The following is a 25,033-nucleotide window of genomic DNA, read 5'->3' as shown; positions in this document are numbered from 1 at the left end:
GAAGCAGCAATACATTCCTTACAAGCCAAGGATAATCAAACAAAACCTAAGCCAGGCAAAAAAATCAGTTCATTATATCAAAGAAATCCACAATGAAGATCCAGAAGCAAGGAATTGAAGCATATCTGATTAAATAAGGGCAGGATTGATAGAAATTATAGGTTACTAAGAAACAATTGTAGTTTCTGGTGACACTGAGAGCTGTAACAGTTTTAATGTCATGTTCACGATATTGCCATAGGAGCCCAGATATTGCTAACTATATGAAACTATTGGTGAGTTACTAAACCTGCATCTCTGTCTCAATTGGTCACTCCATTTTGCCTCTTGCATTCTTTCATACACAGTAGGAACTGACAGAATAAGATGAATGGATTTACAGACAGCTCATAAGCTACCATCTTCAATCTTTCCTCATCTAACCTTGAGATAAGCTTCCACTATTCCCCTTAAGGTCCCTCTCTTACATCAGGGTAGTAGTCCTCAATTTACAACAGTTCATTTAGTGGCAGTTCGAAGGTACAATGGCATTGAAAAAACTGAAAAGACCACTTTTCACACTTATGACCGCTGCAGCATCCCCATGGTCATGTGATCAAAATTCAAATGCTTGGCAAATGATTCATATATATGATGGTTGCAGTATCCTGGGGTCACCTTTTGCAATCTTCTAACAAGCAAAGTCAATGGGAAAGCCAGATTCACTTAACAATCTTGTTACTAACTTAACAACTGCAGTGATTCACTTAGCTGTGGCAAAGGTCATAAAATGGGGCAAAATTCACTTAACAAATGTCTCAGCAACAGAAACTTTGGGATCAATTGAGATTGTTAGTCAAGGACTATCTGTATTAGTATGGTGAAGAGCATGCCAAGAACTGTACAACTCTTCTTGAGACAGCTGGACTTAATAATTTACATTAGATTTTAACTGGCTATCAATTTTCTATAGGGCCCAATTTAAGACAATACTCTTGATTTTTAAAGCCAAATAGCTTGAGGCTTTAGCTATGGAACCCGCTTTCCTACTGTGAACCATGTTAAGATCAGCAAGAGAGGCCTTTCCTAATATGCTTAATATCTTTAAAAAGATTTTAAATTATTTTACTGATTAACTTGAAAAACGTTACATTTTATATAAGATGCTTTTATTCTTGTAAGTAAACCCTAAGTATTAGACAAGCAACAAAACAAGAAGAAATTCGGTAATAAGCAATGAAGCTATTGGCCTAATACATATCTTTCACATGGAGAATGCAAAAAGAACATTATACAGTAAAGCAGCCTTCCTCAACCTGATTTTATCAAGTATAATACAGGTAGTCCTCGACTTATGACCACAATTGAGTACAAAATTGCTGTTGCTCAGTGAGACACTTATTGAGTTCTGCCCCATTTTCTGACCTTTCTTGCCGCAGTTGTTAAGTGAATCATTGTATATGTTAAGTTAGTAGCATACTTGTTAAGTGAATCTGGCTTCCTCAATGATGTTGCTTGTCAGAAAGTTGCAAAAAGTGATCACATAACCCCGGGACACTGCAACCATCATAAATATGAACCAGTTGCCAAGCATCCAAATTTTGATCCTGGGGATCCTGGAATGGTCGTTAAGTGTGAAAAACGGTCATAAGTCACTTTTTCCAGTACCGGTGTAACTTTGAACAGTCACTAAACAAACTGCTGTAAGTCGAGGATTACCTGTACACTGAAAGGCCTATCATTTCCTATCAGTATGGATAAGCCAAGTGATGGGAATTACAATGAAATGCCGGGGGTGGGGTGGGGTGAGGGCAGGGGAATATATTGAAGGTGAGGACAGCACACAAATAAAAACGACTGTGAAACCGTGGTCTTAGCAAGTTGCTCACAAATTTTAAATTCTGTAAAGACTACATTAGCATCGGTACAACAGAAGCACAAAGGCGGCCGGTGTCGGTTAGGAAGATTTCAGTATGCATTTCATCATTGCACGCTATTTGGGCCTGAACTGCCTTTTTTTCCCCAGTCTGTTTAAATGCGTTGAGAGTCCATTCTCCCCTCGCCAAAGCACCCCGTCAGCCTGCCTAATCCAAAGCGGTTGACTCGGGCTTTCCCCCCGCGCAAGCACCCCTTTCTCTTCCCTCCCCACCCCTTCAGTCAGTGACAAGACATCGCGCCGCCCCCTCAGAGAAAGCGGGAAAACTCTACCGCCGCCCCCCCCCTCAAAGTGGAAGGCCGTGAAGAGAAAATGAAAAGCGCGTTTCCAATTCGCGAAATAAAAAGAACCGCCAACTCGCTTACCCGGCCCACAGCGACGGTAGCACCACTACCCCCTCTGTTCCTGGCAGCAACCGGGGTCGGCTCCCTCTCCTCGTCACTGGAGAAGTCCGGCTGCGCGGGGACTCCAGGCACGTTGCGGGCGGTGAGGTGCTGAAGGTAGAGTTGCACATAAACATCCTTACGCTGCTCACCTCCAGGCAGGCTCACATTATTAGCAATCAGTTCGTTCTTCAGCTTCTCCTTGGTGAGCACCGACGGGTCCGCCAAAAACTCGGGCATTGCCAGACTCTTCCCTGAGGCAGCGAGAAAAGGAACAAGCAACAAAGCGGAGGGGAGGGGGGAAACCAAAGGGAAGAGGAGGAACAATTGCACGACGCTCACCCGTACCCAACTCCACAGAGCGCACAAAACAACGGACAGCTTTGCCCATATGCCAATAAAAAGTATTCTGATTGGTCAGCGGAAACCCAAATCAGTCCTGGGATTGGCTGCCTGGCCTAAGAGGCTGTGCGCGGGTTCCCTTCGGAGCCCGTACGTTGAGTAAGCCTCTCAGTCGCGTAATTTAAAATCGACTCGGGCGAGAACGGTGGGAGGTTTTCTTTTTTCTTTTCTTTCTTTCTTGCCTGGGACTCAAGTTATGTAGTGAGGTGATACGGCTACGTTATAGATAACCGAATCTAACGATTAGTGGTTTAGTATAATATATAGAAAATCATTTTGAGAAAATGACCGAAGTGCTGATTTCTCAGATCGTCTCGACCGGAAAGAAGCTGTTAGTGGATGGAGATAAGCACCTTCTTTGAGGGGAGAAGATTTTATTGAGCACAGCCATTCTTTGAGAGGAAGCTGTCGTTTGTGGTTTCATGAAAAACTTGTACGAATGGTTTATTGAAACATGTCACGGCCGCCTCCTGTGCCCTGCTTTCCTTTAATAATTTCATTTCGAAACTGTTTCGGTTACCATTTTTGATAAACTTATAGTAGAACCTTAGAGCATTTTGCATACAAGCGTATATAGGATTAATCCAAGTTTTTGCAAAGTAGCTTTTAAACTACATTAATTGAATGACTAGTTCTTAATGTTAAGCTGGCCTTGAGATGCTTCATTAATAGGGTTATTTTTATTTCAATTTAAATGATTGACCATTATGAGTCAGTGGCTAACAACAGTTAAAAACACCAATAACAATACATCTGTAATTAGCTATAATCACAAACATTAACATAACCAACTTACAGGATCTGCCATATGCTCCTGCTGTCTTGTCTAGTGACATAATCACATCTTGAAAGACTTTGGCAATGATTGGTACTATTGTATCCTAATCTTCAAGGAGATGATCATCCAAAGAGACTATTATAGAAAAGATTTCCTGGGCATGATCAGATGGTACTATTTAATACACAGGATCCATAGTGTGGCTCCCCTGTTGGATCTGTAGACAAAATTGGGGAGAGTCATTTCCTCAAATATCCTGCCCCATGCCATAAATGGATTTCTAAGTAATTACTAATATATTGAAACTGGAAGCACACGGGCAATCAATGCAGTTCTCAGAGTAGAGGAATGATAGGAAACAATCGAGCACACATAATTTGCCTGCACTGCTGCATTTTGAACCAGTTGCAGCTTCTGCATGTTCTACAAGGACAACCTCGTGTAAAGTGCATTGCAATGGTCCATTTGGGAGATAACTAAGGCATGAATGCCTGCTTTGTTTTAAAATGACTGGATTGTGATAAGATAAATGTCTCCTAATAATATGTCCATGTTTTTTTTCTTGGCAATATAGACATGGTTTGCCCTTTCCTTCTCAATCTAGTTTACAAACGTATTGAAAGAAAAGTCTTCATCAGGGTCCAGTCCATGCTGGGAATAAACAACATGGCGACTGCTTTAGAAAGAAGGTTATAGTTTATTAAAGGGGAGAAAAGAGAGCACATGTAGTAGGGAGTGGGTTTTTATACCCTCTTAGGCTTTTGTTTGGAGTTGTTTTTTTTAAAATCCCATTTATATCCCGCCCTTCTCCGAAGACTCAGGGCGGCTTACAATCTAAAGCACAAATCAATGTGCTTAGCAATAGCCTTCATTCTATGTATATGCCTGCTTATTAGGGCTTTCGCCACCCCCCAAGCGGCATTATTACAAAGTCAGCTTATTGCCCCCAACAATCTGGGTCCTCATTTTACCTACCTCGGAAGGATGGAAGGCTGACTCAACCTTGAGCCTGGTGGGATGAGAACCTGCACTAATTGCAGGCAGCTGGTGTTACTTAAGGAGGCATTAGCCCACTGCTCCACCAAGGCCCTTTCCTGTTCCTGTGTGAGGCTTTGTATTTCCTGTGTCATGTACTTTGACCTGAGTCTGAGTATGCCTTTCTGGCATTCTGGTGGTGGCGGGTTAATCCTATTATGTTTCCTGTCTTAGAGTTTGGGTGGGGTATGTAGATTTTAGCTGTCTTTGTCTTCCTAAGCTTCTAGATGGAGGGCTCCAACCTTCCTGAATGGATTATTACATCTGCATTTCTACAGAGCTGGTTTCTGTTTGGGGGAGGGAGACTTGGGGCTATTAAGAAAAACTGTTTTTCTGCCTCTTTAAGATCCTTTGAGGAAATATAATATTCTGCCCTTTTAATATTTCCTTCTCTAGGGGGGGCTAACTTCACACACTGGCGATAATTTTTTAAAAACCAGTTTTAAAAAAATTATTGCCAAGAAAGGACCACTCCAGGAAGATGTCAGTGGTCAAGACTGACTCCAAGGCAACAAGCCTACCCCAATTATAGCTGTTAAAAGAAACAATATAGTTAGATACATATTTTCAATTTCAAAACATCCTTTAATGAAGTAATATAGGTAATAGGATTCTATGGCAGGAGAAGCTAATGGGGATAGGAATTTTAAGGTTAGGAGGGAGGGTGGAATAATAACAGCACAATTGCAAATAATTCTAATGAGAAAAATAAGTTAGACATTAGAAGAATCCAACATGCCTTTGTAAAAAGAGTAGTTGAGATCTGAAAAACAGTATATATATATAAGGATAGAAAGAGAAACCAATTGACCAAGGAAGTGTGAACAGATAACATGAAATTGTAGAAATGGTTTCAGAAAAGTTAAAACTCAAAGGAAAAACAGCTTCTCAGTTCCTGTTTTGGTTCAGCATTTTACAAGGAGGAGAAGTGTATTGCACAAAGCAGCTGTGAAGAACAGATAAAAGGGTAGGAATGGAGTTTGTGTCATTGAAAAACAGGCTGGAATACTTTTGTATTCTGAATGACTTTAAATTTCTAGAGTCTGTTTAGGAAGTACCGGTAATAGTTATTTGATGCTTTGGAATAAGACTCCATTTACAGCATCCTTAGTGTGTTATCTTTCACCTAGATTACTTATCCCCATAAAGCAACCTCTTTCTCTAACTAGAGGAAATTGTACTTTCTTCCCGCTTCATGTCTAGAAATAAAAAATGCCTGTTAAACTACTTATCTCTCTTAGGCCATTATATTTATTTATCATATGGCATATCATAAATGGGCTAGCAATATATATGAACATTTCATCTAGATTACTAGAACACAATACACTATAAGTGTTACAAAGATCTGTGTTCAAATACTAAATGTTTAGCCATCTACTCACTGAATTGTGGTGCACCCTGAATAGTGCGACAGTGTGAACTAAATGAACTAGCAACTGTTGGCAGCTAGACTACTCTGTGGACTTTTCTGGTTTTGAAAGTACATGGCAATGAAAACAAAAACAACTATGGACCTTTTCACTCCCAAATGACAAGAGAGTTCAGGAATATTATTTGAATTTGCCAAATCAATGTCAAGGAACTCAGCAGTTCAAGACCCAATATGTTTCCAAACTTTTATTGGACAGTAACATAGACACGGTCATCCTCCAAGAACCTGAGGCCATTATAAAGATAAAGGTAAAGGTTTCTCCTGTACAGCCATGTCTGACTCTAGGGTGCAGTGCTTATCTCCAGTTCTTAGCTGAGGGAGCCAGGATTGTCCAAAGACCCTTCCATGGTCATGTAGCCAGCTTGACCATATGACAAGGAGCATGGAACACTGTTACCTTCACACCAAAATGGTACCTATATATGCGTTTGCATGCTTTCAAATTGCTAGGTGGGCAGGAACTGAGACATAATGGGAGTTTACCCCATTGCACAGTGTTCGTGTCTTGAGTTGGGCTGTCAGCTTTCCATCTAACAAACTCAATGTTTTTAACTGCTGAATCATTGCATTCCTTAGCCAGGGATCAGCAACCTGAAACAGTGAAAGAGCCACTCGGAACCGGTTCCCTCACAAAAGGAAAAACTGGGAGCCGCAAAAAATGTGTGCACATGCGCGTACATGCGTGCATGCACAGAACAGGGTTTGACTGAAGAGTGGAGCCAAGGCGAGATAGGCACCTACCCTGCATATTTGATTGGTTGAACTTTTTTAGTCCCACTTTTTTTTTTTGGACTGCACATGTCAGAGGACTGGGAGCCGCAGGAGACGGCTGAAAGAGCCGCATGCGGCTCCGGAGCCGCGGGTTGCAGACCTGTGCCTTAGGCCATTATAGTACTTCAATAAAATGCTTCAGTTTTTATCAATCCATGCTGTTTTTTTATTTCTATTTAATTTTTATAGGTGCATGTTAAAGACTGCTTTTAAATATGATCAGGGGAAAAAACATAGAAACTGGGGTTTACTGACTTCCAGTTTGTCACGCAGCCGCTATGGACAGCTGGGAGACTTGCTCTCTCTCCCCTGTCCAGTTTTGCATCGCTGGGGGCCCCTGAAAAGGGCCAAAAGCCACCCTGAAGAGGTGACCAGCAAGGAGGGGCGCTCGCTGGATCACGGGAGAGCCGCAACTCTCCCGTTGGACCTGGCGATCCTTCCAAACCGGTGGACGAAAGGAACGGCCATTATGGCTCATCCCTAGGCTGTGAACAGCGGAAGTCACATTTTGCACCAGGCAACTCTTAAAGCAGTGTGAAAGAGACTGGGTGAGATCTACCTCTTTTACACCCTAATTACTTTCTGTACCTCCTTAAGCTGCTAAGCACTTCCCTCCCTGTGGTGAGGGAAGGGGGATTTCAGCCCTCCCTCCAGAAAGAGCAGCGACTAAATACCCAGGGGCGTTTTAAATGTTAAAAAAGTAACTGAATCCCAACTGGAACTTTATTTCTCAAAGCGTGTGAATTGAAAGATTTTTTATTTTCTATTGTTCATTGTCTACTTCTGTTGGAAATCTAGAGTCTTTCTTATGAAAAAAAGAAAGAAAAACTGAAAAGATTAAGACAACTTTGGGACTCAAAGGGAAACTTTAAAAGGAGCCTGGCTGACTGCCCAGGGAAATAGATAAGATACATAACCTTGAGAAGTTTGAATCAACAGCTGTGAAAGGCTTTGTATTCCCTATCTAGAAAAAAAAATCTTTCTTTTGGATTTTGTAAGTATAAAGCCTTTAGTTTAAAATACCAACATGGAAGAAGACCAGGAACAAAATTTACTTATAGATGAAGATCAACAAACTCTTGATATGTTAAAAACACTAATCCCAATTCTTACCACAACCAATGAAATAGTAAGAGGCTGAGAGAGGCAGAGCCAGCTGTCAAACGGAATGGCTGTGTTGAGATGCCGCTCCGAATGAGCGTGCTGATCTCACAGCTGTTTCTCTGTTCCCGGTGGGTTTTTTAAAAAAGCCCCAGATATCTCAGAGGGAGATTAGAAGCAGAGGCGCCCAGCTGAGCAGCTCAGGATGGTGGTTCGAGCTGCAGAAAGCAGGAAAGCCTAGGAGAGAGCCGGGTGAAGGAGACGGCCCATTATGGCAGCCGTGAAGAAATGACAGCTGTCAAAAATAGCAGTGAGCCAGCGGGACAGCGATTCATCTAACCTGGCAGAAGAAACACTCAGCGAACTCTTGTAAGTGTTCCGGATGGTGAAATCTTTCCGGAGAATTTCACAGAAGAGAAGATAAGAGGAGGGGCCCCAGAGCGAAAGGGGAATTCATTTCCCCTGTCAGATAACGGTGAGAAGGAGACAGGGGAAAAAAGAGATCTGACCTTAAAGCAACAGGCTCACAGGCTGTAAGGACTGGAGATCAAGGGTGGTTTCTCTTTCTGGCTCTTGCAGTAAAGCCAAGAAGGAGTTTAACAAAAAACAAAATAAACTTGAAGAGTGACAGTGCGGACTGAGCTGAGAGAGCGGACATCTTGAAGAAAAACTAATGACCAATTAGCATCAAAGGAGGGAAGAGTGATACTCATAACTTAAGAAGTAAACAATTTGTTTCAAAAAGTTTCTAAAACAAAAGGGATAAATGGTAATTGTTTTGAGAATTTAGACCAATAAGAATTAATTGAATATAACCTATGGTATGATTGATTTGGAGAAAACTAATTAGGAACAAAAAGTTGAATGTTTAAGGAGGGAGAGAAAATCTATTTCTCCCCTTGTTGTATATAATAATATTCATAACTGAACTGACTGTGAAATCTGGTTTTTATTGTTAAAGAATTGAATAATATTGGTTATATTATTGTTACATGTTTCTATATAGAAAAGTTAGGACTGTTTGGAATATAGATATTTGAAATTGATTAATAATGATTATTATGTTTTAGTGTAATAGGTGTAATAGGTTGGATATTGTGTTAGCAACAAAATCTAGCATTGTTAAGATATAAGGCACTAGTGATTATAACCTTGGAAGAACGATAAATTCCCCAGGTGTGGTGGAGGGAAAGACAAAGATTGTGTATAAGTGGGAGGGTTGGCTGACGTCATTTAGAAAGATGACAAGCATCCCAAATCTCACGAGAGTTGGGACTGGAAGAAGGCAGATGACCCAAGCCTCATCAGCAGAATTAAGCCCAGCAGGGCAAAGATCTATAGAGGAGATGATGCCGCGGGAGAGAGCAAGCTCACTTAAAGACATACAAGCAATATTACAATCCATGCAAGAGGTTATGTTGAGAAATCATGAGGATTTAAAAAGAGAAATAGGTGAAATAAGGAATGATACTGGAGAACTCAAAGAGAAGATGGGAGCAATGGACGGAAAATTTGAATGTTTTCAACAGCAAATATTGAAAAATGAACAGAAATTATTAGAAATGGAGGATAGAATGAATGAGGAAAGAAGGGTAGATTAAATGAATGAAAAACTTTTGCAAGCAAATAAAGAGTTAGAAAAAACCATTATACTGCTTGAAATTGAGAAAGCAGACCACTATTTACGTTTCTAAAACATGAAGGAAGAGAAGGGGGAAGACCTCCCAGAAATGATGACGGACTTGCTAGCAAGGGCCCTAGGTCCTAGGGTAAGATGAGATGGCAAATGAGATTGATGAAATATATAGAATTCACACAAATTATGCGAGAAGAAATAACTTCCCCAAGGAGGTACATATCAGATTTGTGAAGAAGTCAATTAGGGATGAGATTTTGCACAGAACAAGGGACGACCCAATACAATATAGAGGTAAACAACTAATTGTCCTCAAACAAGTCCCTAGGAGAGTAAGAGATCTGAGAAGGCCCTACCAACATATTACATCAAACTTAATAAGACAAAATATTAATTTTAGGTGGCTGATGCCAGAAGGGATTGTGGTGACCTGGCAAGAAAAGAGATATCGGTTAGATTCGATTGATAAAGCAGAAGAGTTTTTCCAGCAGCATCTAGGCAATGAAGATGAACTAGAAGAAAGAGAGTTAAGAGAAGGGAACAATGCAGAGAGATATAATAGACAGACACGGGAATCACAAGACAAAGAACAGGAAACAGAGAGAAGAGAAAAAATGAGAATGTACCATGACAACAATCATGAGTGTAGACACAAAGAAGTTAAGGAAGATAGACCGACAAGGGCAACAAGATCAAAACAGAGGCAGTAATATAGAAATATTAACAGTATTGTCATTAAATGTGAATGGACTAAACTCCCTAGCTAAGAGAAATATAATTTTGAATAAGCTCAGTAAGAAAAATTTAGATATAACAATTCTACAAGAAACACATATAAAGACTCAAGATCAGGATCTATTAAACTACCCTAAGTTAGGAATTAAATTTGTATCGCTTTCACAGCAGAAGAAAGGAGGAATTGTGATATATGTTAAAGAAAGAATCCCAGCAAGATAAATTTATCAAGATGAAGGTAGAATATTTATTATTGAAATTTCCTTGAACACAAAAAAGGTCACCCTGGTAGGAATTTATGCCCCCAATGAAAAACAAAGACAATTTTATAAGAAATTGCATAAGGTTACTGCTGATATGGATTATGAGAACATTTGTATAATTGGCAATTTTAATGCAATTATAGACAGAGAATTAGATTATAAGAGTGAGGAAGTTAGGAAACGAACCAGGAGAATACTACCCGGTACTTTTTTTTAAAATGGTGGAGGAATTAAATATTCAAGATAGTTGGAGGGAGAGAAATTTGAATGAAAAGCAATTTACATACTATTCAGGGCGACATCAATCGTGGTCTACAATTGATATGGTCTGGATAACAAAAGAACTAAATTCAGATATTGATGATACAATAATAGATATTAATACTTGGGCATAATCCCATTGTAATTAAATGGAAAGAACAGAAGACAACAACAAGGAGGTGGACTCTTAAAAAGGCAATCCTAAACCAAACAGAATTTAAACATAAGATGGAGGAACAAATGCGGACATTCTTCCAGATAAATAAGAAAGAGGAGACTAGCACTCAAAATTTATGGGATACGGCCAAAGCAGTTATGAGAGGGACTGCAATTGTGTACATGGCCAATGAATATAAAAAGAAAAGGCAATATCGAAAAAGTTTAGAGGATGAACATAAAAAGTTAGAATTAGAACTACAAAAAACCCCACAATGTAGAGATTTAAAACAGTTGGATTTAAATAAGCATAAATTGAATATTATAGAAAAGGGAGAATTGGCACAAAAAATAAAAAGCATTAGACAAAATTTTTTTGAGCAGGCAAATAAACCTGGGAGATGGCTGGCCTATAGATTGAAAAAACAAAAAGATAATAGATGGATTAGTAAATTACGTAATCAAGCAGGGGAGATAGTACATCAAAATGATGGGAAAAAATGGGTGACGTATGAATTCTATAAAAATCTTTATAAAGAGGAGGAAATGATCACTGTGGAAAGAATATCACAATATCTTATGAAAGCAGACCTACTGGAGGTTTCAGAAGAATTTCAAAATATATTAAATAAAGATATAACAGTTCAAGAAATTATGGAAGCTATTAAAAAACCAAAAAAGTAATAAAACACCTGGCCCTGATGGAATACCATCCGAAATATATAAAAACCTCCAAGAACTTTTGGTCCCATCACTATTGGATTTATTTAATGAGGTACTAAACACAGCAAAAATTCCAAGCTCATGGAAAGAAGCAATCATCTCACTAATCCCTAAATAAAACTCTGATTTGACCTGTATTAAAAATTAGAGACCCATTTCTTTACTGAACATGGATTACAAGATTTTCACAACTATAATGGCAGAAAGATTTTAAAAATATTTAGCAGAATTTATTCATACTGACCAAAACGGCTTCTTGCCTAAAAGACAAATTAGACATAACGTCAGGATCATACTAGACATCTTAGAATACTAAAGGATTAAAGGATTAGAAATCAGAAAAGAGACATTTAAACTACAGGCTTATGCGGATGATTTAGTTTTCATCTTGGAAGATCCTTTAGAATCTGGAACAAGATTATTACAGGTGCTGGAAAATTATGGAGATGTTGCGAGATTAAAAATTAACAAAGAAAAAACTAAAATGCTCGTTAAAAATATGTCCAACTTAAAAGAGACTGAGTTAGTAGAAAAAAATGACATCCAGACATCTAAAAGAGTAAAGTATTTGGGGATCCAACTATCAGCAAGATGTACTACACTTAAAAGAGAAATTTATGATAAGTTAATGGACCAAATTATAGTAGACCTAGATAGATGGAAAAACTTGCAGCTCTCTTTTATGGGAAGAATAGCGACGATCAAGATGAATATACTGCCCAAATTACTCTTTTTATTCCAATGTGTACCAATTAAATTAGGTAAGGATTTTTTTGAAAATTTAAATAGAGTTACATCTAAATTTATCTGGCAAGGTAAAAAACCGAGAATCAAGTTAAAATTATTACAGGATGCAAAGGAAAGAGGAGGGCTCGACCTCCCAGATTGGGAAAAATATTATCAAGCAGCAATAGCGGTATGGATAAAGGATTGGATACATTTAAGGAATAGAAGACTACTAGCCTTAGAAGGTCATGACATGCAAATTGGGTGGCATGCTATAATGTGGGATGGAAAATATAGGGCTCATCAGTATTTTCAGAATCATCATATTAGACGGGCACTATTAGATGTGTGGATAAAAATTAAAAAAATTAACTACAGTATATAGAAATTCCCAATTGGCTATCTATATTAGAGATTTTTATGCACCCCAAATTTATAAATCTAGGAAGTATAATTACATATAAAGATCTCTTAGATGAAAATGGAGACCTGAAAACAAGAAAAAGATTATCAGAAGGTGGTGTAGAGTTGGAATGGTGGGCATACTTACAAATACAGTCATGATACAGAAAAGATAAAAAAGAACCAGGGATAAAATTAGAGCATACACAATTAGATAAAATTCTTCTAGGAACAGAAGATCGATTGATAAAAAAGATATACCAATATTTATTAGAACAGGATTTATTAGAAGAACAGGTAAAAGAAACAATGTTAACCTGGAGTAAAAATTTTGGTTATAATATTGACTTAGATAATTGGCAACTACTATGGGATAGAAATAGGAGGTTAACGCTAGCCACCTCCTATAAAGAGAATTTGTACAAGATGTTTTATAGATGGCATCTTCCCCCTACAAGGTTAGCAAAAATAGATTAAAAAATCTCACCAATATGCTGGAAATGCAGAAGGCTTCCAGGGACTTATTATCATATGAGGTGGGAATGTTCAGAAGCGAAAATGTTTTGGCAGTGGATTAAAAATTGGTTGGAAGAAATATTATGACAAAAATTGATTTAAAACCAGAAATCTTTTTATTAGGGATTATTAACGATAATCTCAGTAAAGCATTTCTCTACTTATTAGTACATATCTTAACCGCAGCAAGACTGGCATATGCCCAAAAATGGAAAAGAAAGGAAACACCCACTGAAGAAGAAATAATAGATAAAATTTTATCCTGCGCTGAAATGGACAGGTTAACCCTAGAGATCAAAAATAAGAACGAAATGGAGTATTATGAAATTTGGCAAAATTTGTACAATTGGTTAGAGTTAAGGAGGATCACTGAGATGAACATTGTTTGATTGGTTGATAATGTAAGGATTTTTTATTAGCATCTATATAATGGACATATTTGAAAGATACGTAAATATAACGCTGAGGACTGAATGACAGTTTACTAAAAAAACCCGACAGATTATATATGTACAGTTTTTATACTCTGTCCTGTTATAGATTGTATTTTAGGTTTTTGTTATTTCTTTCTGTAACATAAGATAATACTAATAGTAGTGTTGTAGCTAGGGAAGTTGAATCATGTCCACTTTTGTTTTTAAACGTATATTTAATAAAATTTCAAAAATAAAAGAAATACTAAGAGGCTATCTGAAGGAACAAGAAGACAGCCCAGATATGAAAGCCCAAACTTTGACCACAAAACCATCTATACAAAATACAATAGAAAAAATTAAACATTCAAGTACCATGACAGAAGAATCTACTATTAAATAAACATTGATATTTGAAAATCCAGAAAAGACATTAACAACCTTGGAAAAGGAAAAGGTTTCTTATACAACTCAGAAGTAACTAGAGGATCTAGAAAAAGAACAGTTGGATGAGAAGACAAACAATTCAGAACAAATACGTCGATATGGAAGAATAAAGAGACGACCCACTAGACCAGGGGTGTCAAACTCAATTTCATTGAGGGATGCATCAGCATTGCAATTGCCCTCGGGGCCGGGTGGGTATGGCCTGGGTGGGCGTGGCCTACTGGGTGGGCATGGCCAGCTCTACATCGTTGGCATCAAGGGTGCCTATGGGGGCCTGGGCAGGAGTGGGACAGATCTGAGGGTCTCTGGCAGAAGGAGGGTCTCTGGGCCAGGGCCACGGCAGAGGGGGCCGTTCCCTCACTGTTTCCAGGATGGCTTTGGGGGCCACATGAAAGCACTTCGCGGGCCGGATCCGGCCCCCGGGCCTTGTGTTTGACATGTCTGCACTAGACCTACAAGTCCTCTCAAAAAAATGGTGATCGGATGGTTTTGCTAATATCAATTAATATACATGATATTACAAGGATATTGATTTGATGACACAAAAACAAGGACATGGAAGATGATTTGGCAAAGGAAAAAAGCTAGAATAAGACTCAAGAAGAATGGAGTTTCAACCATCTTATTGAAATCTGAAACAGAATGTACTTAAATAGATAAGATGTGTATGTTGAAAACAAGACATTGTTATGAACTGAGATAAAGAAAAAATTTTGGTCATTAAAATTTAGCAGTATAAATACTAAGCTAATTTGAATATTGATTTGTGCATAAAGGTCATGTAAAGGTGAATAATGTAGATAAGCTAAAAACTTATTGTTGAAAGTAGTAAATAGGTCTATATGGAATGTTAAAAACAAAAATTATCAGTTTAAGCAAGAGATAGCAGCTATAAAGAGGAAGAGAGGAAGCATTAAATATTGAAACAAGAAATTTTGATTACTGCTTAAAAAAACTAGAACTGAAAATTAGCAAAAAGGAAGTATATTATATTGTATCTAACTTGTTGACATAGAAGGTGAGAAGTTAAGTAAACGGGATGTGTATTTTGAATATTAGATTTTGTGAGGAATGGTGATAGATGAATTGGGAGTATACTAAAAATCTTGGGAACGATAAATATCAAACGATAAATCTAAATTTTAGTGGAAATTAAAATTAAAAAATCTATTACATCATTGATTGTCTAAAAGATTGTATGTTAAAATAATTAGAATATGTGTAAACTAAAAACTATGGATATATGTAAGAAAGTTATTTTCTATGTGAAGGATAGGATAAAACTTGTCTTTTAATTTACAAATAGTATATATGAAGGGAAAAAGAGAGGAAATTTTGGTAGCAATTTGAAATCTGTACTAATGATATCTGTATGTAATTGAATTACTACTACCCAGCCACCACGTTGCTTTTCAAATATGTGAATGTAATATCAGAAAATCAATAAAATTTGTATATAAAAAAAGAAACGGGTTTATTTCTATAATTGCCCCAAGTATTACTCTGTAATTGTAATGAATAAAACTTGTGCAGTCACTATGAAGCTTGATGCTAAATCCAACAATTATATTTTTTCCACAAATAGATGGTTTTTCTTTGGTTTTTCTTTTTTGCATTAGTGTACCCAGTGGGTGTTAGCAAGTGAAAGTTAGACTAGCAGACTCAAGTGATTGCTATGTAAAATTTATTTTGGACTACTTTTCATGTTTTTATGACAACCAAATAAAAGAGATTTTTCTTTTTCCTTCCCCATTGCTGGATCCAATAACCCTTGATAACTGTTAACCTGTCTCTAACCTCTTTTTAGGAAAGGTGATAAAAAGGGTGGTCCAGATTTCTATACTGTGTCCCTTTCTGTTTAACATCTACAGGAAATTCTGAATGAAGTCATCCATCAATCTGGATATCAAAAGTATGGTGATGACACCCACTTGGTAATCTTGACCTCAGGCTGATCAAGGCTGAGGTCAGTTATTGAAGTCTTGGCTCAGTACGTGGAGGCTGTGCAGGTCTTTATGGGGGAAGAGCACACTTGACAAACCTAAGTGCTATGTTTATTTAGTTCCACCCCTCCTCCATTGAGATATTCCATTATTAACTCTCACTAAGTAGTATTTCCCGATTCAAGATCTGTACTGTACATAATCTAGGTATCCATTTGATTCTTAGCTCCTACTTCATGAGCAGGTGGCAACTATAACAAAGACAGTGATGCAGTTTTTTTTTATTATAATTTTTTATTAAACTTATTATTTAAAAACATTGGATACAGTACCAGCGGGCTGACAAACCTTTTTGTCTACAATGTTCAAATATATATATATATACATGTATATATGTACATCAAATAAACACTTAGATACACTTAAGTTACAAATCATTAAGATAACAGAATATTTAAGACAATAAGCTAGTCTGTAAACCCTATTAAAGACCTTTCTTTTTTATCCCACCAAAGATACAATTTGTTCCAAATTCTATAATATTCTGATTGATCTTTATTTTTTAGTTCCAAAGTTAGTTTGTCCATTTCTGCGCAATCCCAAATTTTCCTAATAACTTCTTTCTCACCTGGGATCTCATTCTTTTTCCATTTTTGCGCAAATGACATTCTAGCTGCTGTGATAATATGGATCGTTAAATATAGCACATCTTTAGGGTATTTCTCTTTCGTAATTCCCAACAAGAAAAATTCTGGACTAAACTCAATATCTTGTTTCAATATTTCTTTCAGCCAGGTCCAAATCATTCTCCAAAATTTTTGTGTTTTACTGCAAGACCACCACGTATGGAAAAATGTACCTATCTCTTCAGAACACTTCCAACACTTGGGAGATGCTGTTATATACATTTTTGCTAGACGGGCTGGGGGGAGATGCCATCGATAAAACATTTTAAATAAATTTTCTTTGTACGAAGAGGCCAGTGTTATCCTTTTGTTTCTGTCCCAAATTGTTTGCCAAGTGCCTAGATCAATGTTATGTCCTAAATTGTTAGCCCAGATCAACATGGGATCCTTCACTTGCTCTTCAAACAGTTTATATCCCAAAAGCAATTTATATAAATTCCTTATTTGTTTAGAGTCTGGTCCCAGTAATATTTTGTCCAATGCTGTTTCTGAGGTATATATCCCCCATTCATTTTTATTCTTCCTATATCTTGATTGGATTTGTAAATAAGCCCACCAATCAAGTTTTATACCTTGTAGTTCTAGTTCATTCCTAGTTTTCAATTCCCCCTCCTCATTCAGAATATCCTTGTATGAAATTATGTTACCCAAATCAAATAGATTTGGGTAAACGATCGCTTCAAGGGTGGATAGCCAGACCGGTACTTTAGTGTAGTTATGAGATCTGATTTTTTTCCAGGTATTAAATAACGCATGCCTAATCTGATGTCTTTGAAAATGTGAAAAAAGACCTTGTTTCTCCGTCCATAGGAAAGCATGCCAGCCATATTGCAAATCGTGATCCTCTAAAGTTAGTAGTCTTCTATTTCTCAAGAGTACCCATTCTCTAATCCAACTCAGAGCCGCTGCATGGTAATATAATTCCCAGTCTGGCAATCCAAAACCCCCATTTTCCTTCGTGTCCTGTAGATATTTCAATTTAATTCTTGGTTTTTTTCCCTGCCAGACAAAATTTGATGATAATTTATTCAAATTTCAAAAAAAATTAGAATCGAGTTGTATTGGGATATTCTGAAATAGAAACAGGATTTTAGGCAGAATATTCATTTTAATGACAGCAATTCTTCCCAATAATGAGAGGTTTAGATTTCCCCATCTTTCCAGATCCCCTTTTATTTGATTCACTACGTTATCATAATTATCTTTTTTGAGTGAGGTACATCTAGCCGTAATGTTAATCCCTAGATATTTTATTTTCTTAACTATTTCTATATCCATAATTCCAGCCAAATTTTCTTTTTGTTTATTGGTCATATTTTTAACAACCATCTTGGTCTTATTTCTATTTATTCGCAGTCCAGCGACCTCACCATATTTAGATAGTTCTTCCAATAAATTTGGTCCCGTCTGACATGGATCCTCCATAATAAAGACCAGATCGTCCGCGAAGGCTTGAAGTTTAAAGGTTTCCTTTTTAATGGTTAATCCTTTTATCTTTGGGTCATTTCTTATAGTTCTCGTTAATACTTCAAGTGATAATATAAACAGCAGTGGTGATAAGGGGCAGCCTTGCCGTGTTCCCTTTTGAATTTGAAACTTCCTGGATGCTTCCCCATTAATAATTATTTTTGCTTCCTGGTTGTCATAAATTGCCCTAATTACATTTGTAAATTTTTCACCCATGTTCATGAAGCTAAATTGTTGGTGCAAGAAAGACCATTTAACATTATCAAATGCCTTTTGGGCGTCTAAAAAAAGTAATGCCATCTGTTGACCACTATGTAATTCATAGTACTCCAACGTATCTAATATTATTCTAATATTGTGCTTAGTGTGTCTCTTAGTGAGAAAACCATTCTGGTCTGCGTGTATGAAGTCGTTCAGAAATCGTTTCAATCGCTCCGCTATAATTGAAGTAAATATCTTATAGTCCGAATTAAGAAGTGATATGGGTCTATAATTTTGGATTAATGTATGGTCCGTATTATCTTTCGGGATAAGGGTTATGTTTGCCTCCGACCAAGATTTAGGCGTTCTTGCGCCTTCTAATACTGCGTTAAATACCTCCACTAGGGGTTGCGCTAAGATATTTTGTAATTCTTTATAAATTTCTGACGGGAGACCGTCAGGGCCCGATGCTTTATTGTTCTTTTGTGCATTGATAGCTTTTATCACCTCAGATAGCCGAATTTCCTCGTTTAGCATATTTCTAGTATCTTCTGTGACTTTGGGTAGTTTGGCTTTTTGAAAATATTCCTCCATTTTCTCCACACTTGCCTGGCTATCTTCTTTGTATAGACGCTCATAGAATTCCTGGGCTATGATTTTTTTTTTCTTCCTGGTGGAATATTCTCCCTTCCTCATCTCGTAATTCACGAATCCAGTTTTTCCCCTTTTGTTTTCCCAATTTATATGCGAGCCGACGGCCCGGTTTATTTGCATTTTCAAAGAAATTTTGTTTCGTGTTTCTCAGTTGTTGTGCTAATTTCTCTTTATCTAAAATGTTAAGCTTGTGTTTAATCAAATCCATAGATTGCTTAATATTCTCTTTTGGTGGGTCTTGTTGGAGTATGACTTCTAAGCTCTTATATTCCCCTTCTAATCTTTCCCGTTGTTGTCTTTTCCCCTTGTTTTTGTATACCATGTATACCCTCGCTACCCCTCTCATCATTGCCTTGGCCGTATCCCAATTGTTTTGTACTGAGGTGTCTATGGCTTTATTTTCCTTAAAGAAAAAACTTAGTTCTCTCTCCATCTTAGATTTGAATTCGTCCTCTTTTAAGATTGCTCTTTGTAGCGTCCATCTAGGTATTTTTTTGGTACCTTTCCAGTTAAGTTTAATAGGATTGTGGTCTGCCCAAGTACCTGTCGCTATATGCACCTCGTCTATTTCAGAACTAATTTCTTCCGTCATCCATACCATGTCTATTCTAGACCATGAGTTATGTCGATTGGAGTAATGTGTATATTGTCTAGCCTTACGATTTCTTTCCCTCCAGACATCTTGAATATTTAGATCGTTAGCCAAGTTGAGAAAAGATCTCGGTAGAGTTCTTCTCTTCTTTTCCCTGAGCGTCTTACCCATATAATCCAAATTTATATCTAGGATAGCATTAAAGTCTCCTATTAAACAGATCTCCTCATAATCAATGCTACATATCTTATTGTGAAGTGTTTTAAAAAATTGTTCTTGATTATGGTTTGGGGCATATATCTCTACCATCATGACCTTCCTGTGGTTTATTACAACCTCGACTATCAGTATTCTACCCTCTTTATCGTTATAGATTTGTTTTGCTATCAATTTTGGGTTTACATATAATGCCACTCCTCTCTTTTTCTTGTGTTGGTCTAAGGAAACGAATAGATTCCCTATTTTTGGTTGTACTAACAAATATTTTTGTTGTTCCTTTATATGGACTTCTTGTATTGCCATGATATCCAATTGTTGATGAATAAGCCTATTAAAAAATTTCCGCCTTTTCACTGGCGAGTTTAGTCCATTAATATTCACAGACATAATACAGTGATGCAGTTTGTTAAAATGCTCTCAATCGTGCCTCTGTGAAAAGTGGCCAGGACAGAAGGAGAAAGCTGTGCTCTCCTCATCCGATGCAGGAAATGCAGATGCTGGTTTGCGTGCTTCACTAAAGATGACGTGTGGAGAGACCAATTCAGATTGTTAGTTATCTGCACCTACAGATACTTAATACTGTTGACCACCTCTACAGCTGCATCCTTGATACTGAGTGGAGTATGACTGTCGGCTCTTTCTAAAATCTACATTGATCTTTGTTTTATCTACATTTAGAACCAGGTTACTTTTATTGCACCAGTCCACCAGAACCTTCACCTCTTCCTATAAGCATCTTCATTGTCAACCTGGAGCCTATCAGTAAGGAAATCAAGTATCCAATTACATAAAGGAGTATTAAAACCTAATAGGCCCATTTTGTTCACCAGATGCTGAGGGTATGATTGTGTTGAATGCTGAGCTAAAATCCACAAATAGCATTCGCACATGAGTATTCTTCCCCTCCAGGTGCGCCAGCCTAAGATGAAGCACACAGGAAAGTGCATCTTTTACAGAGTGGTTCTTCCAATAGGCAAACTGTAATGAATCAGATGTAGGGGAAGGCGTGAAACCATGTAGTCCCTCACCAATCTCCTAAAACACTTCAGAAAGTCAGGGAAATGACTGAAGCCTTGGAAACGGGCCCCTTGTCAGTCAAAATGATTTACCATGAGCTTATCAGGTACTTAAGGGTTGAGGACTTGGCAACATAAGGAAACAACAGCCAATCACCAGCCATCAACACACTAATCAACAAATACAAAGGTACTACACAGATACAAAGCATAGAATAGCCCAAAGTACATATCCTGGCAGAGAGAAATTTCCTGAGGATGGGCTCCAGCTTGAGTCTGAAAGCTCAGTAGACTAAACATCTGGTCCCAGTGACCAACCCAGATTGGATCTTGCACCTAATAAATGTACCTATTGTCTTCTGCCTATTAAAACAAGTCAACCTTTCTATTTGGCAGCCCAGATGTACTCACTAGGTCTTATTTTTGGGGATGTCTTACCCACTTACTTCAGGCCTGCTGCAGCCAGGCTTCCTATGCCCCGACACCTGTCGCTCTGCTACTCAACTTCTGTGGCTGCTCACGGCAGGAGGCCATGTGGTGCGTCATGCTGGTGCCACCGCTCATGGCAGGAGGCCACATAGCATGTTGTGCTGTGGCGCACATGAGCATCAGCACTGGCGCGAGGTGCCATGTGGCTTCCTACTGTGAGCAGCAGCACCAGTGTGACACATCACATAGCGTCCTGCCACGAGCAGCCGCCAGCAATCAGAAGAAGTGGACGGGGATGCTGCTGTTGGTGCTGCCGCCACAAGGTGAGGCAAGGCAGGTTTTGGGCCGTGGAAAGCCTAGCTGTGGGGGCTCTGAAGTAAGCAGGTGCGGGGTGCATGGGGAAGCTCCACCCCCCCACCCTAGCTTGATTTTTACATGTGTGCCTTGCAACACCTCATACAACCAGATGGTGGGATGGAGTGGGAGGGGTCTTAACTAGGGTTTATTTTTGGGGTAGGGTTTATATTAGGTACACACATAAAAATCAAGCTAGGGCTTATTTTCAGGATAGGTCTTTTTTGGGGGGAAACAGTAGGATAGATCATGCCCATAGCTCCTAACCTGGGTTACTATAATGTTCTGTACATGAGACTTTCTGTGAAGATTATCTGGAAGCTATAATTGGTATAAAATGCAATGAGCAATAATTGGCCCTTCACATTGCACTTGTGTCACTACTGCTTGGTGAGTGGTATTGTAGGCTTCCAAATGCATTTTTAGATCCTGGTTGCCACCTATATCTCCCTTCTTAACATAAAACCCAATTATCTGAGGGACCCTGCCTATCTTCAGTTGTTTCTGTCTGGTACATTAAGGCATTCCAGACCTCTTCAATTAAATGTTGCTATCTTGCAATCAAGGAAGCATGCCTACTCTATTGTGACCACTCTCCTCTGAAATAGCATGCTCCCAGAGCTCCTACTCTCCTGGAGTTCCAGAAAGCCTTTAGGACCTGTTTATGTTCCCAGGCCTGCATTTAATGTGGTATTGGTAGGACCCCAGTCTTATTTTTGTAGTGTTTATTGTTCTAGTTCTTTATGTTTGGGTTACTTGTTTATGTGGCTTTTAATTGTTGTATTTACTGATTTTTCCTGGATTTTCTAAACCACCCAGTTTTCTGGAGTGGGTAGTCATAAGAAATCTAATAAATTTGTAGGATTTCCTACAAATTTATTAGATTTCTTATGACTACCCACTCCAGAAAACTGGGTGGTTTAGAAAATCCAGGAAAAATCAGTAAATACAACAATTAAAAGCCACATAAACAAGTAACCCAAACATAAAGAACTAGAACAATAAACACTACAAAAATAAGACTGGGGTCCTACCAATACCACATTAAATGCAGGCTGAGCCCAAGGCCCGGGTCATCTGCTTCAGGTAGCCATCAGAGTGCTCCTTCTACAAGAAACTAGTGATGACTGTTGCCCTGTGCCTTCTTCTCAAGCATTATCCATGCCAGAACAGAATTATTTTTAACAAGGAGCTTTTGGCAGTAAATCCATATTCTAACATCAGAGACATTTCTTGGAAGCTGCATGTTTTCTCATTAGACCATAAGAATTTACATGTAACAGGCTAACCCGCTTTTGCCCAGACAAATTAGATGGAGCAAATTCTTCTCATGCTTTGATTTTTACAACCAATATGTCCTAGATATGAAGAACCTGATGCTCTTTCTCAGAAGCCAGAGTATTCTCAAGCCCAACATGCTCCATTAGCCACCACAATTTTACAAGCTTCTTGTTTGTGGCTACCACCATACCCACCAAACTCTGAGAGGTTGCATCAGGACTTGACCACCAGAATCAAGGCAAAGCAATTTCTGAGCCACTTCTCCTGGGCCCAGATTAATTACCTTAAGGAAGTCTCGTCAGGTACTATATCCCTGTTCATAATGGAGGGAAGACCTTTAAAGCACAAGAGCACAATAGTGGTCCTTCCTCCTTGCACAAAAGAAGGTTTTCAGCTTTGCCACAACAGCAGGGCATAGGGGAGTGTTCAAAACTCTACACAGAACATTAAGACCCTTTTGGTGGCCTAAGACTGCAGCAGATATCAAGGACTTTGTGACATCTTGCCACACATGAAGAAGGGCCAAGTCCCTACCTCAGAAGCAGGCAGGCCTCTTACAGCCGCTCCCCCCTCACACGTTCCCATGGCATACAGTCTCTCTAAATCATTACTGATTTAACCCACTATCCCCGTCCAAAACCTCACAGTCATTTTGGTTGAGATAGATCTTTTTTACCAAGATGGCTCACTTCATACCTTGCACAGGTTTACTAGATGCCAAAGAAAAAGCCCAGCTTTTCCTAGACCACATCTTTTGCTATTGTTGAATGATGTCAATATTAATTTCAGAAAGAGGCCAGCAATTCCAATCCAGCTTGTGCAAGGCACTGCTCCAGCTCTTGAATGTCCAAGTCAGCCTACCTTCAGCCCACCACCTAGCCACAAATGATGAAGGAATTGACCACATTCTCTGAATTACTCTGGGGAGAAGCAGGCTTACAATGGGCCTTCTACCTCTGGTCTTCAACATCCGGGTAGGGAAGGAAGGGAACATCTGATGCTGTTTGTGTATTTCAACAATTTTCACCTGCCTCATCAGCCACTTCAAAACCGTGGAGGAAGATTCTTTTGAGACTACTTCCCTCCCATCCTTGCCAAGTTCCCATGACAACTCAGACTTTGAAGAGACTATGCAGGAGGGAGAGAGCAGCTGCAAAGAGCCCATGGATGAAGTGGGGCACGTTGGAGGGGGGATGTAGGAGATGACCAAGCTAAGCCTGAGAGCTGGGTCAAACACATTATCAGTGTGGAGTTACTATGCTCCCACAAGAGTCCAGCTCCCCTTGAATTCCATTGACGCTTATCTAGCTCCAATTTGCCTTGACCATTAGTAAGTCAGATTCTTGTGTATAGGTAGCACGTAATAAACATGAAGTACTTTGAACTAAACTCTTGGTTCCTGGTTACTTGTGCCAGATAATGATAATAATAAAATAAAATAAAATAATAAAATAAAATAAAATAAAATTAAAATAAAATAATAAAATAAAATAAAATAAAATAAAATAATAAAATAAAAGCTTCCAGCAAATGCCTTAAAGCTCATTATTTGCCAGTTTACTATGGCTTTCACTTTTGTTAAGGTATCCAACTTCCATGGGTGTATTAGACTCCTTTACCTCCTTGAGACCTAGAAACTTTATTAGGGCTATTATTTTTAGTTTTTGACTCAGCAAGTATATTCCACTTTTGTCCTTTTTACTGAGGGTCAAGATAGTAGCTAAGGCACATCAGGATTTTACTTCCACTTGTTTATTTATCTGCAAGCCATCTGTTTTGTCCTCTGCACATTCAGATCATCAAAGCATGCATTTTATAACTTTGATTTTAGTTTTTTCAGACCATGCTTTGCTTACTTGCTTTAGTTCAAACATATATTTTTGCAATTTATATACCAGTTCCTTCCCCCCCTCACCAGCTCTTCAAAATCTGATGGCTGGCATTTGTAGATATGTAGGTATCTAGACATTTTAAAGAATTTAAAAATATTTTTAAAATGTAAAAAGCTTACATATATTGATATGTATATTGATATGAAAGCAATATACTTTACCTTTACTCATAAGTGATATATAGGTATCTCCAAGCCATAC

The 25,033-nt window shown here is 38.3% G+C and overlaps 1 protein-coding gene across 8 annotated transcripts in view; it reads right to left on the bottom strand.

Annotated features, from left to right (window-relative positions):
* The window catches only part of TMPO (thymopoietin), a 29,295-nt gene extending 26,606 nt beyond the window's left edge, over nucleotides 1–2,689 (bottom strand). For 4 of the 8 annotated variants that reach the window (XM_081331563.1, XM_081331565.1, XM_081331566.1 and 1 more), the window contains exon 1: nucleotides 2,281–2,688. In XM_081331563.1, coding sequence (XP_081187689.1) covers nucleotides 2,281–2,538 — 258 coding nt within the window. In that variant the 5' untranslated portion in view covers nucleotides 2,539–2,688. Of the gene's footprint in view, nucleotides 1–2,280 lie in introns of all 8 variants that reach the window. The other 4 variants (XM_081331564.1, XM_081331567.1, XM_081331568.1 and 1 more) reach the window with 2 other exon arrangements.
* Between the last annotated feature and the right edge of the window lie 22,344 nt (nucleotides 2,690–25,033).

The sequence above is a fragment of the Vipera berus genome (genome assembly GCF_964194415.1).
Source record: "Vipera berus genome assembly, chromosome: 6".
Taxonomy (NCBI): Eukaryota; Metazoa; Chordata; class Lepidosauria; order Squamata; family Viperidae; genus Vipera; species Vipera berus.
This window is presented reverse-complemented; position numbering and strand designations above follow the sequence as displayed.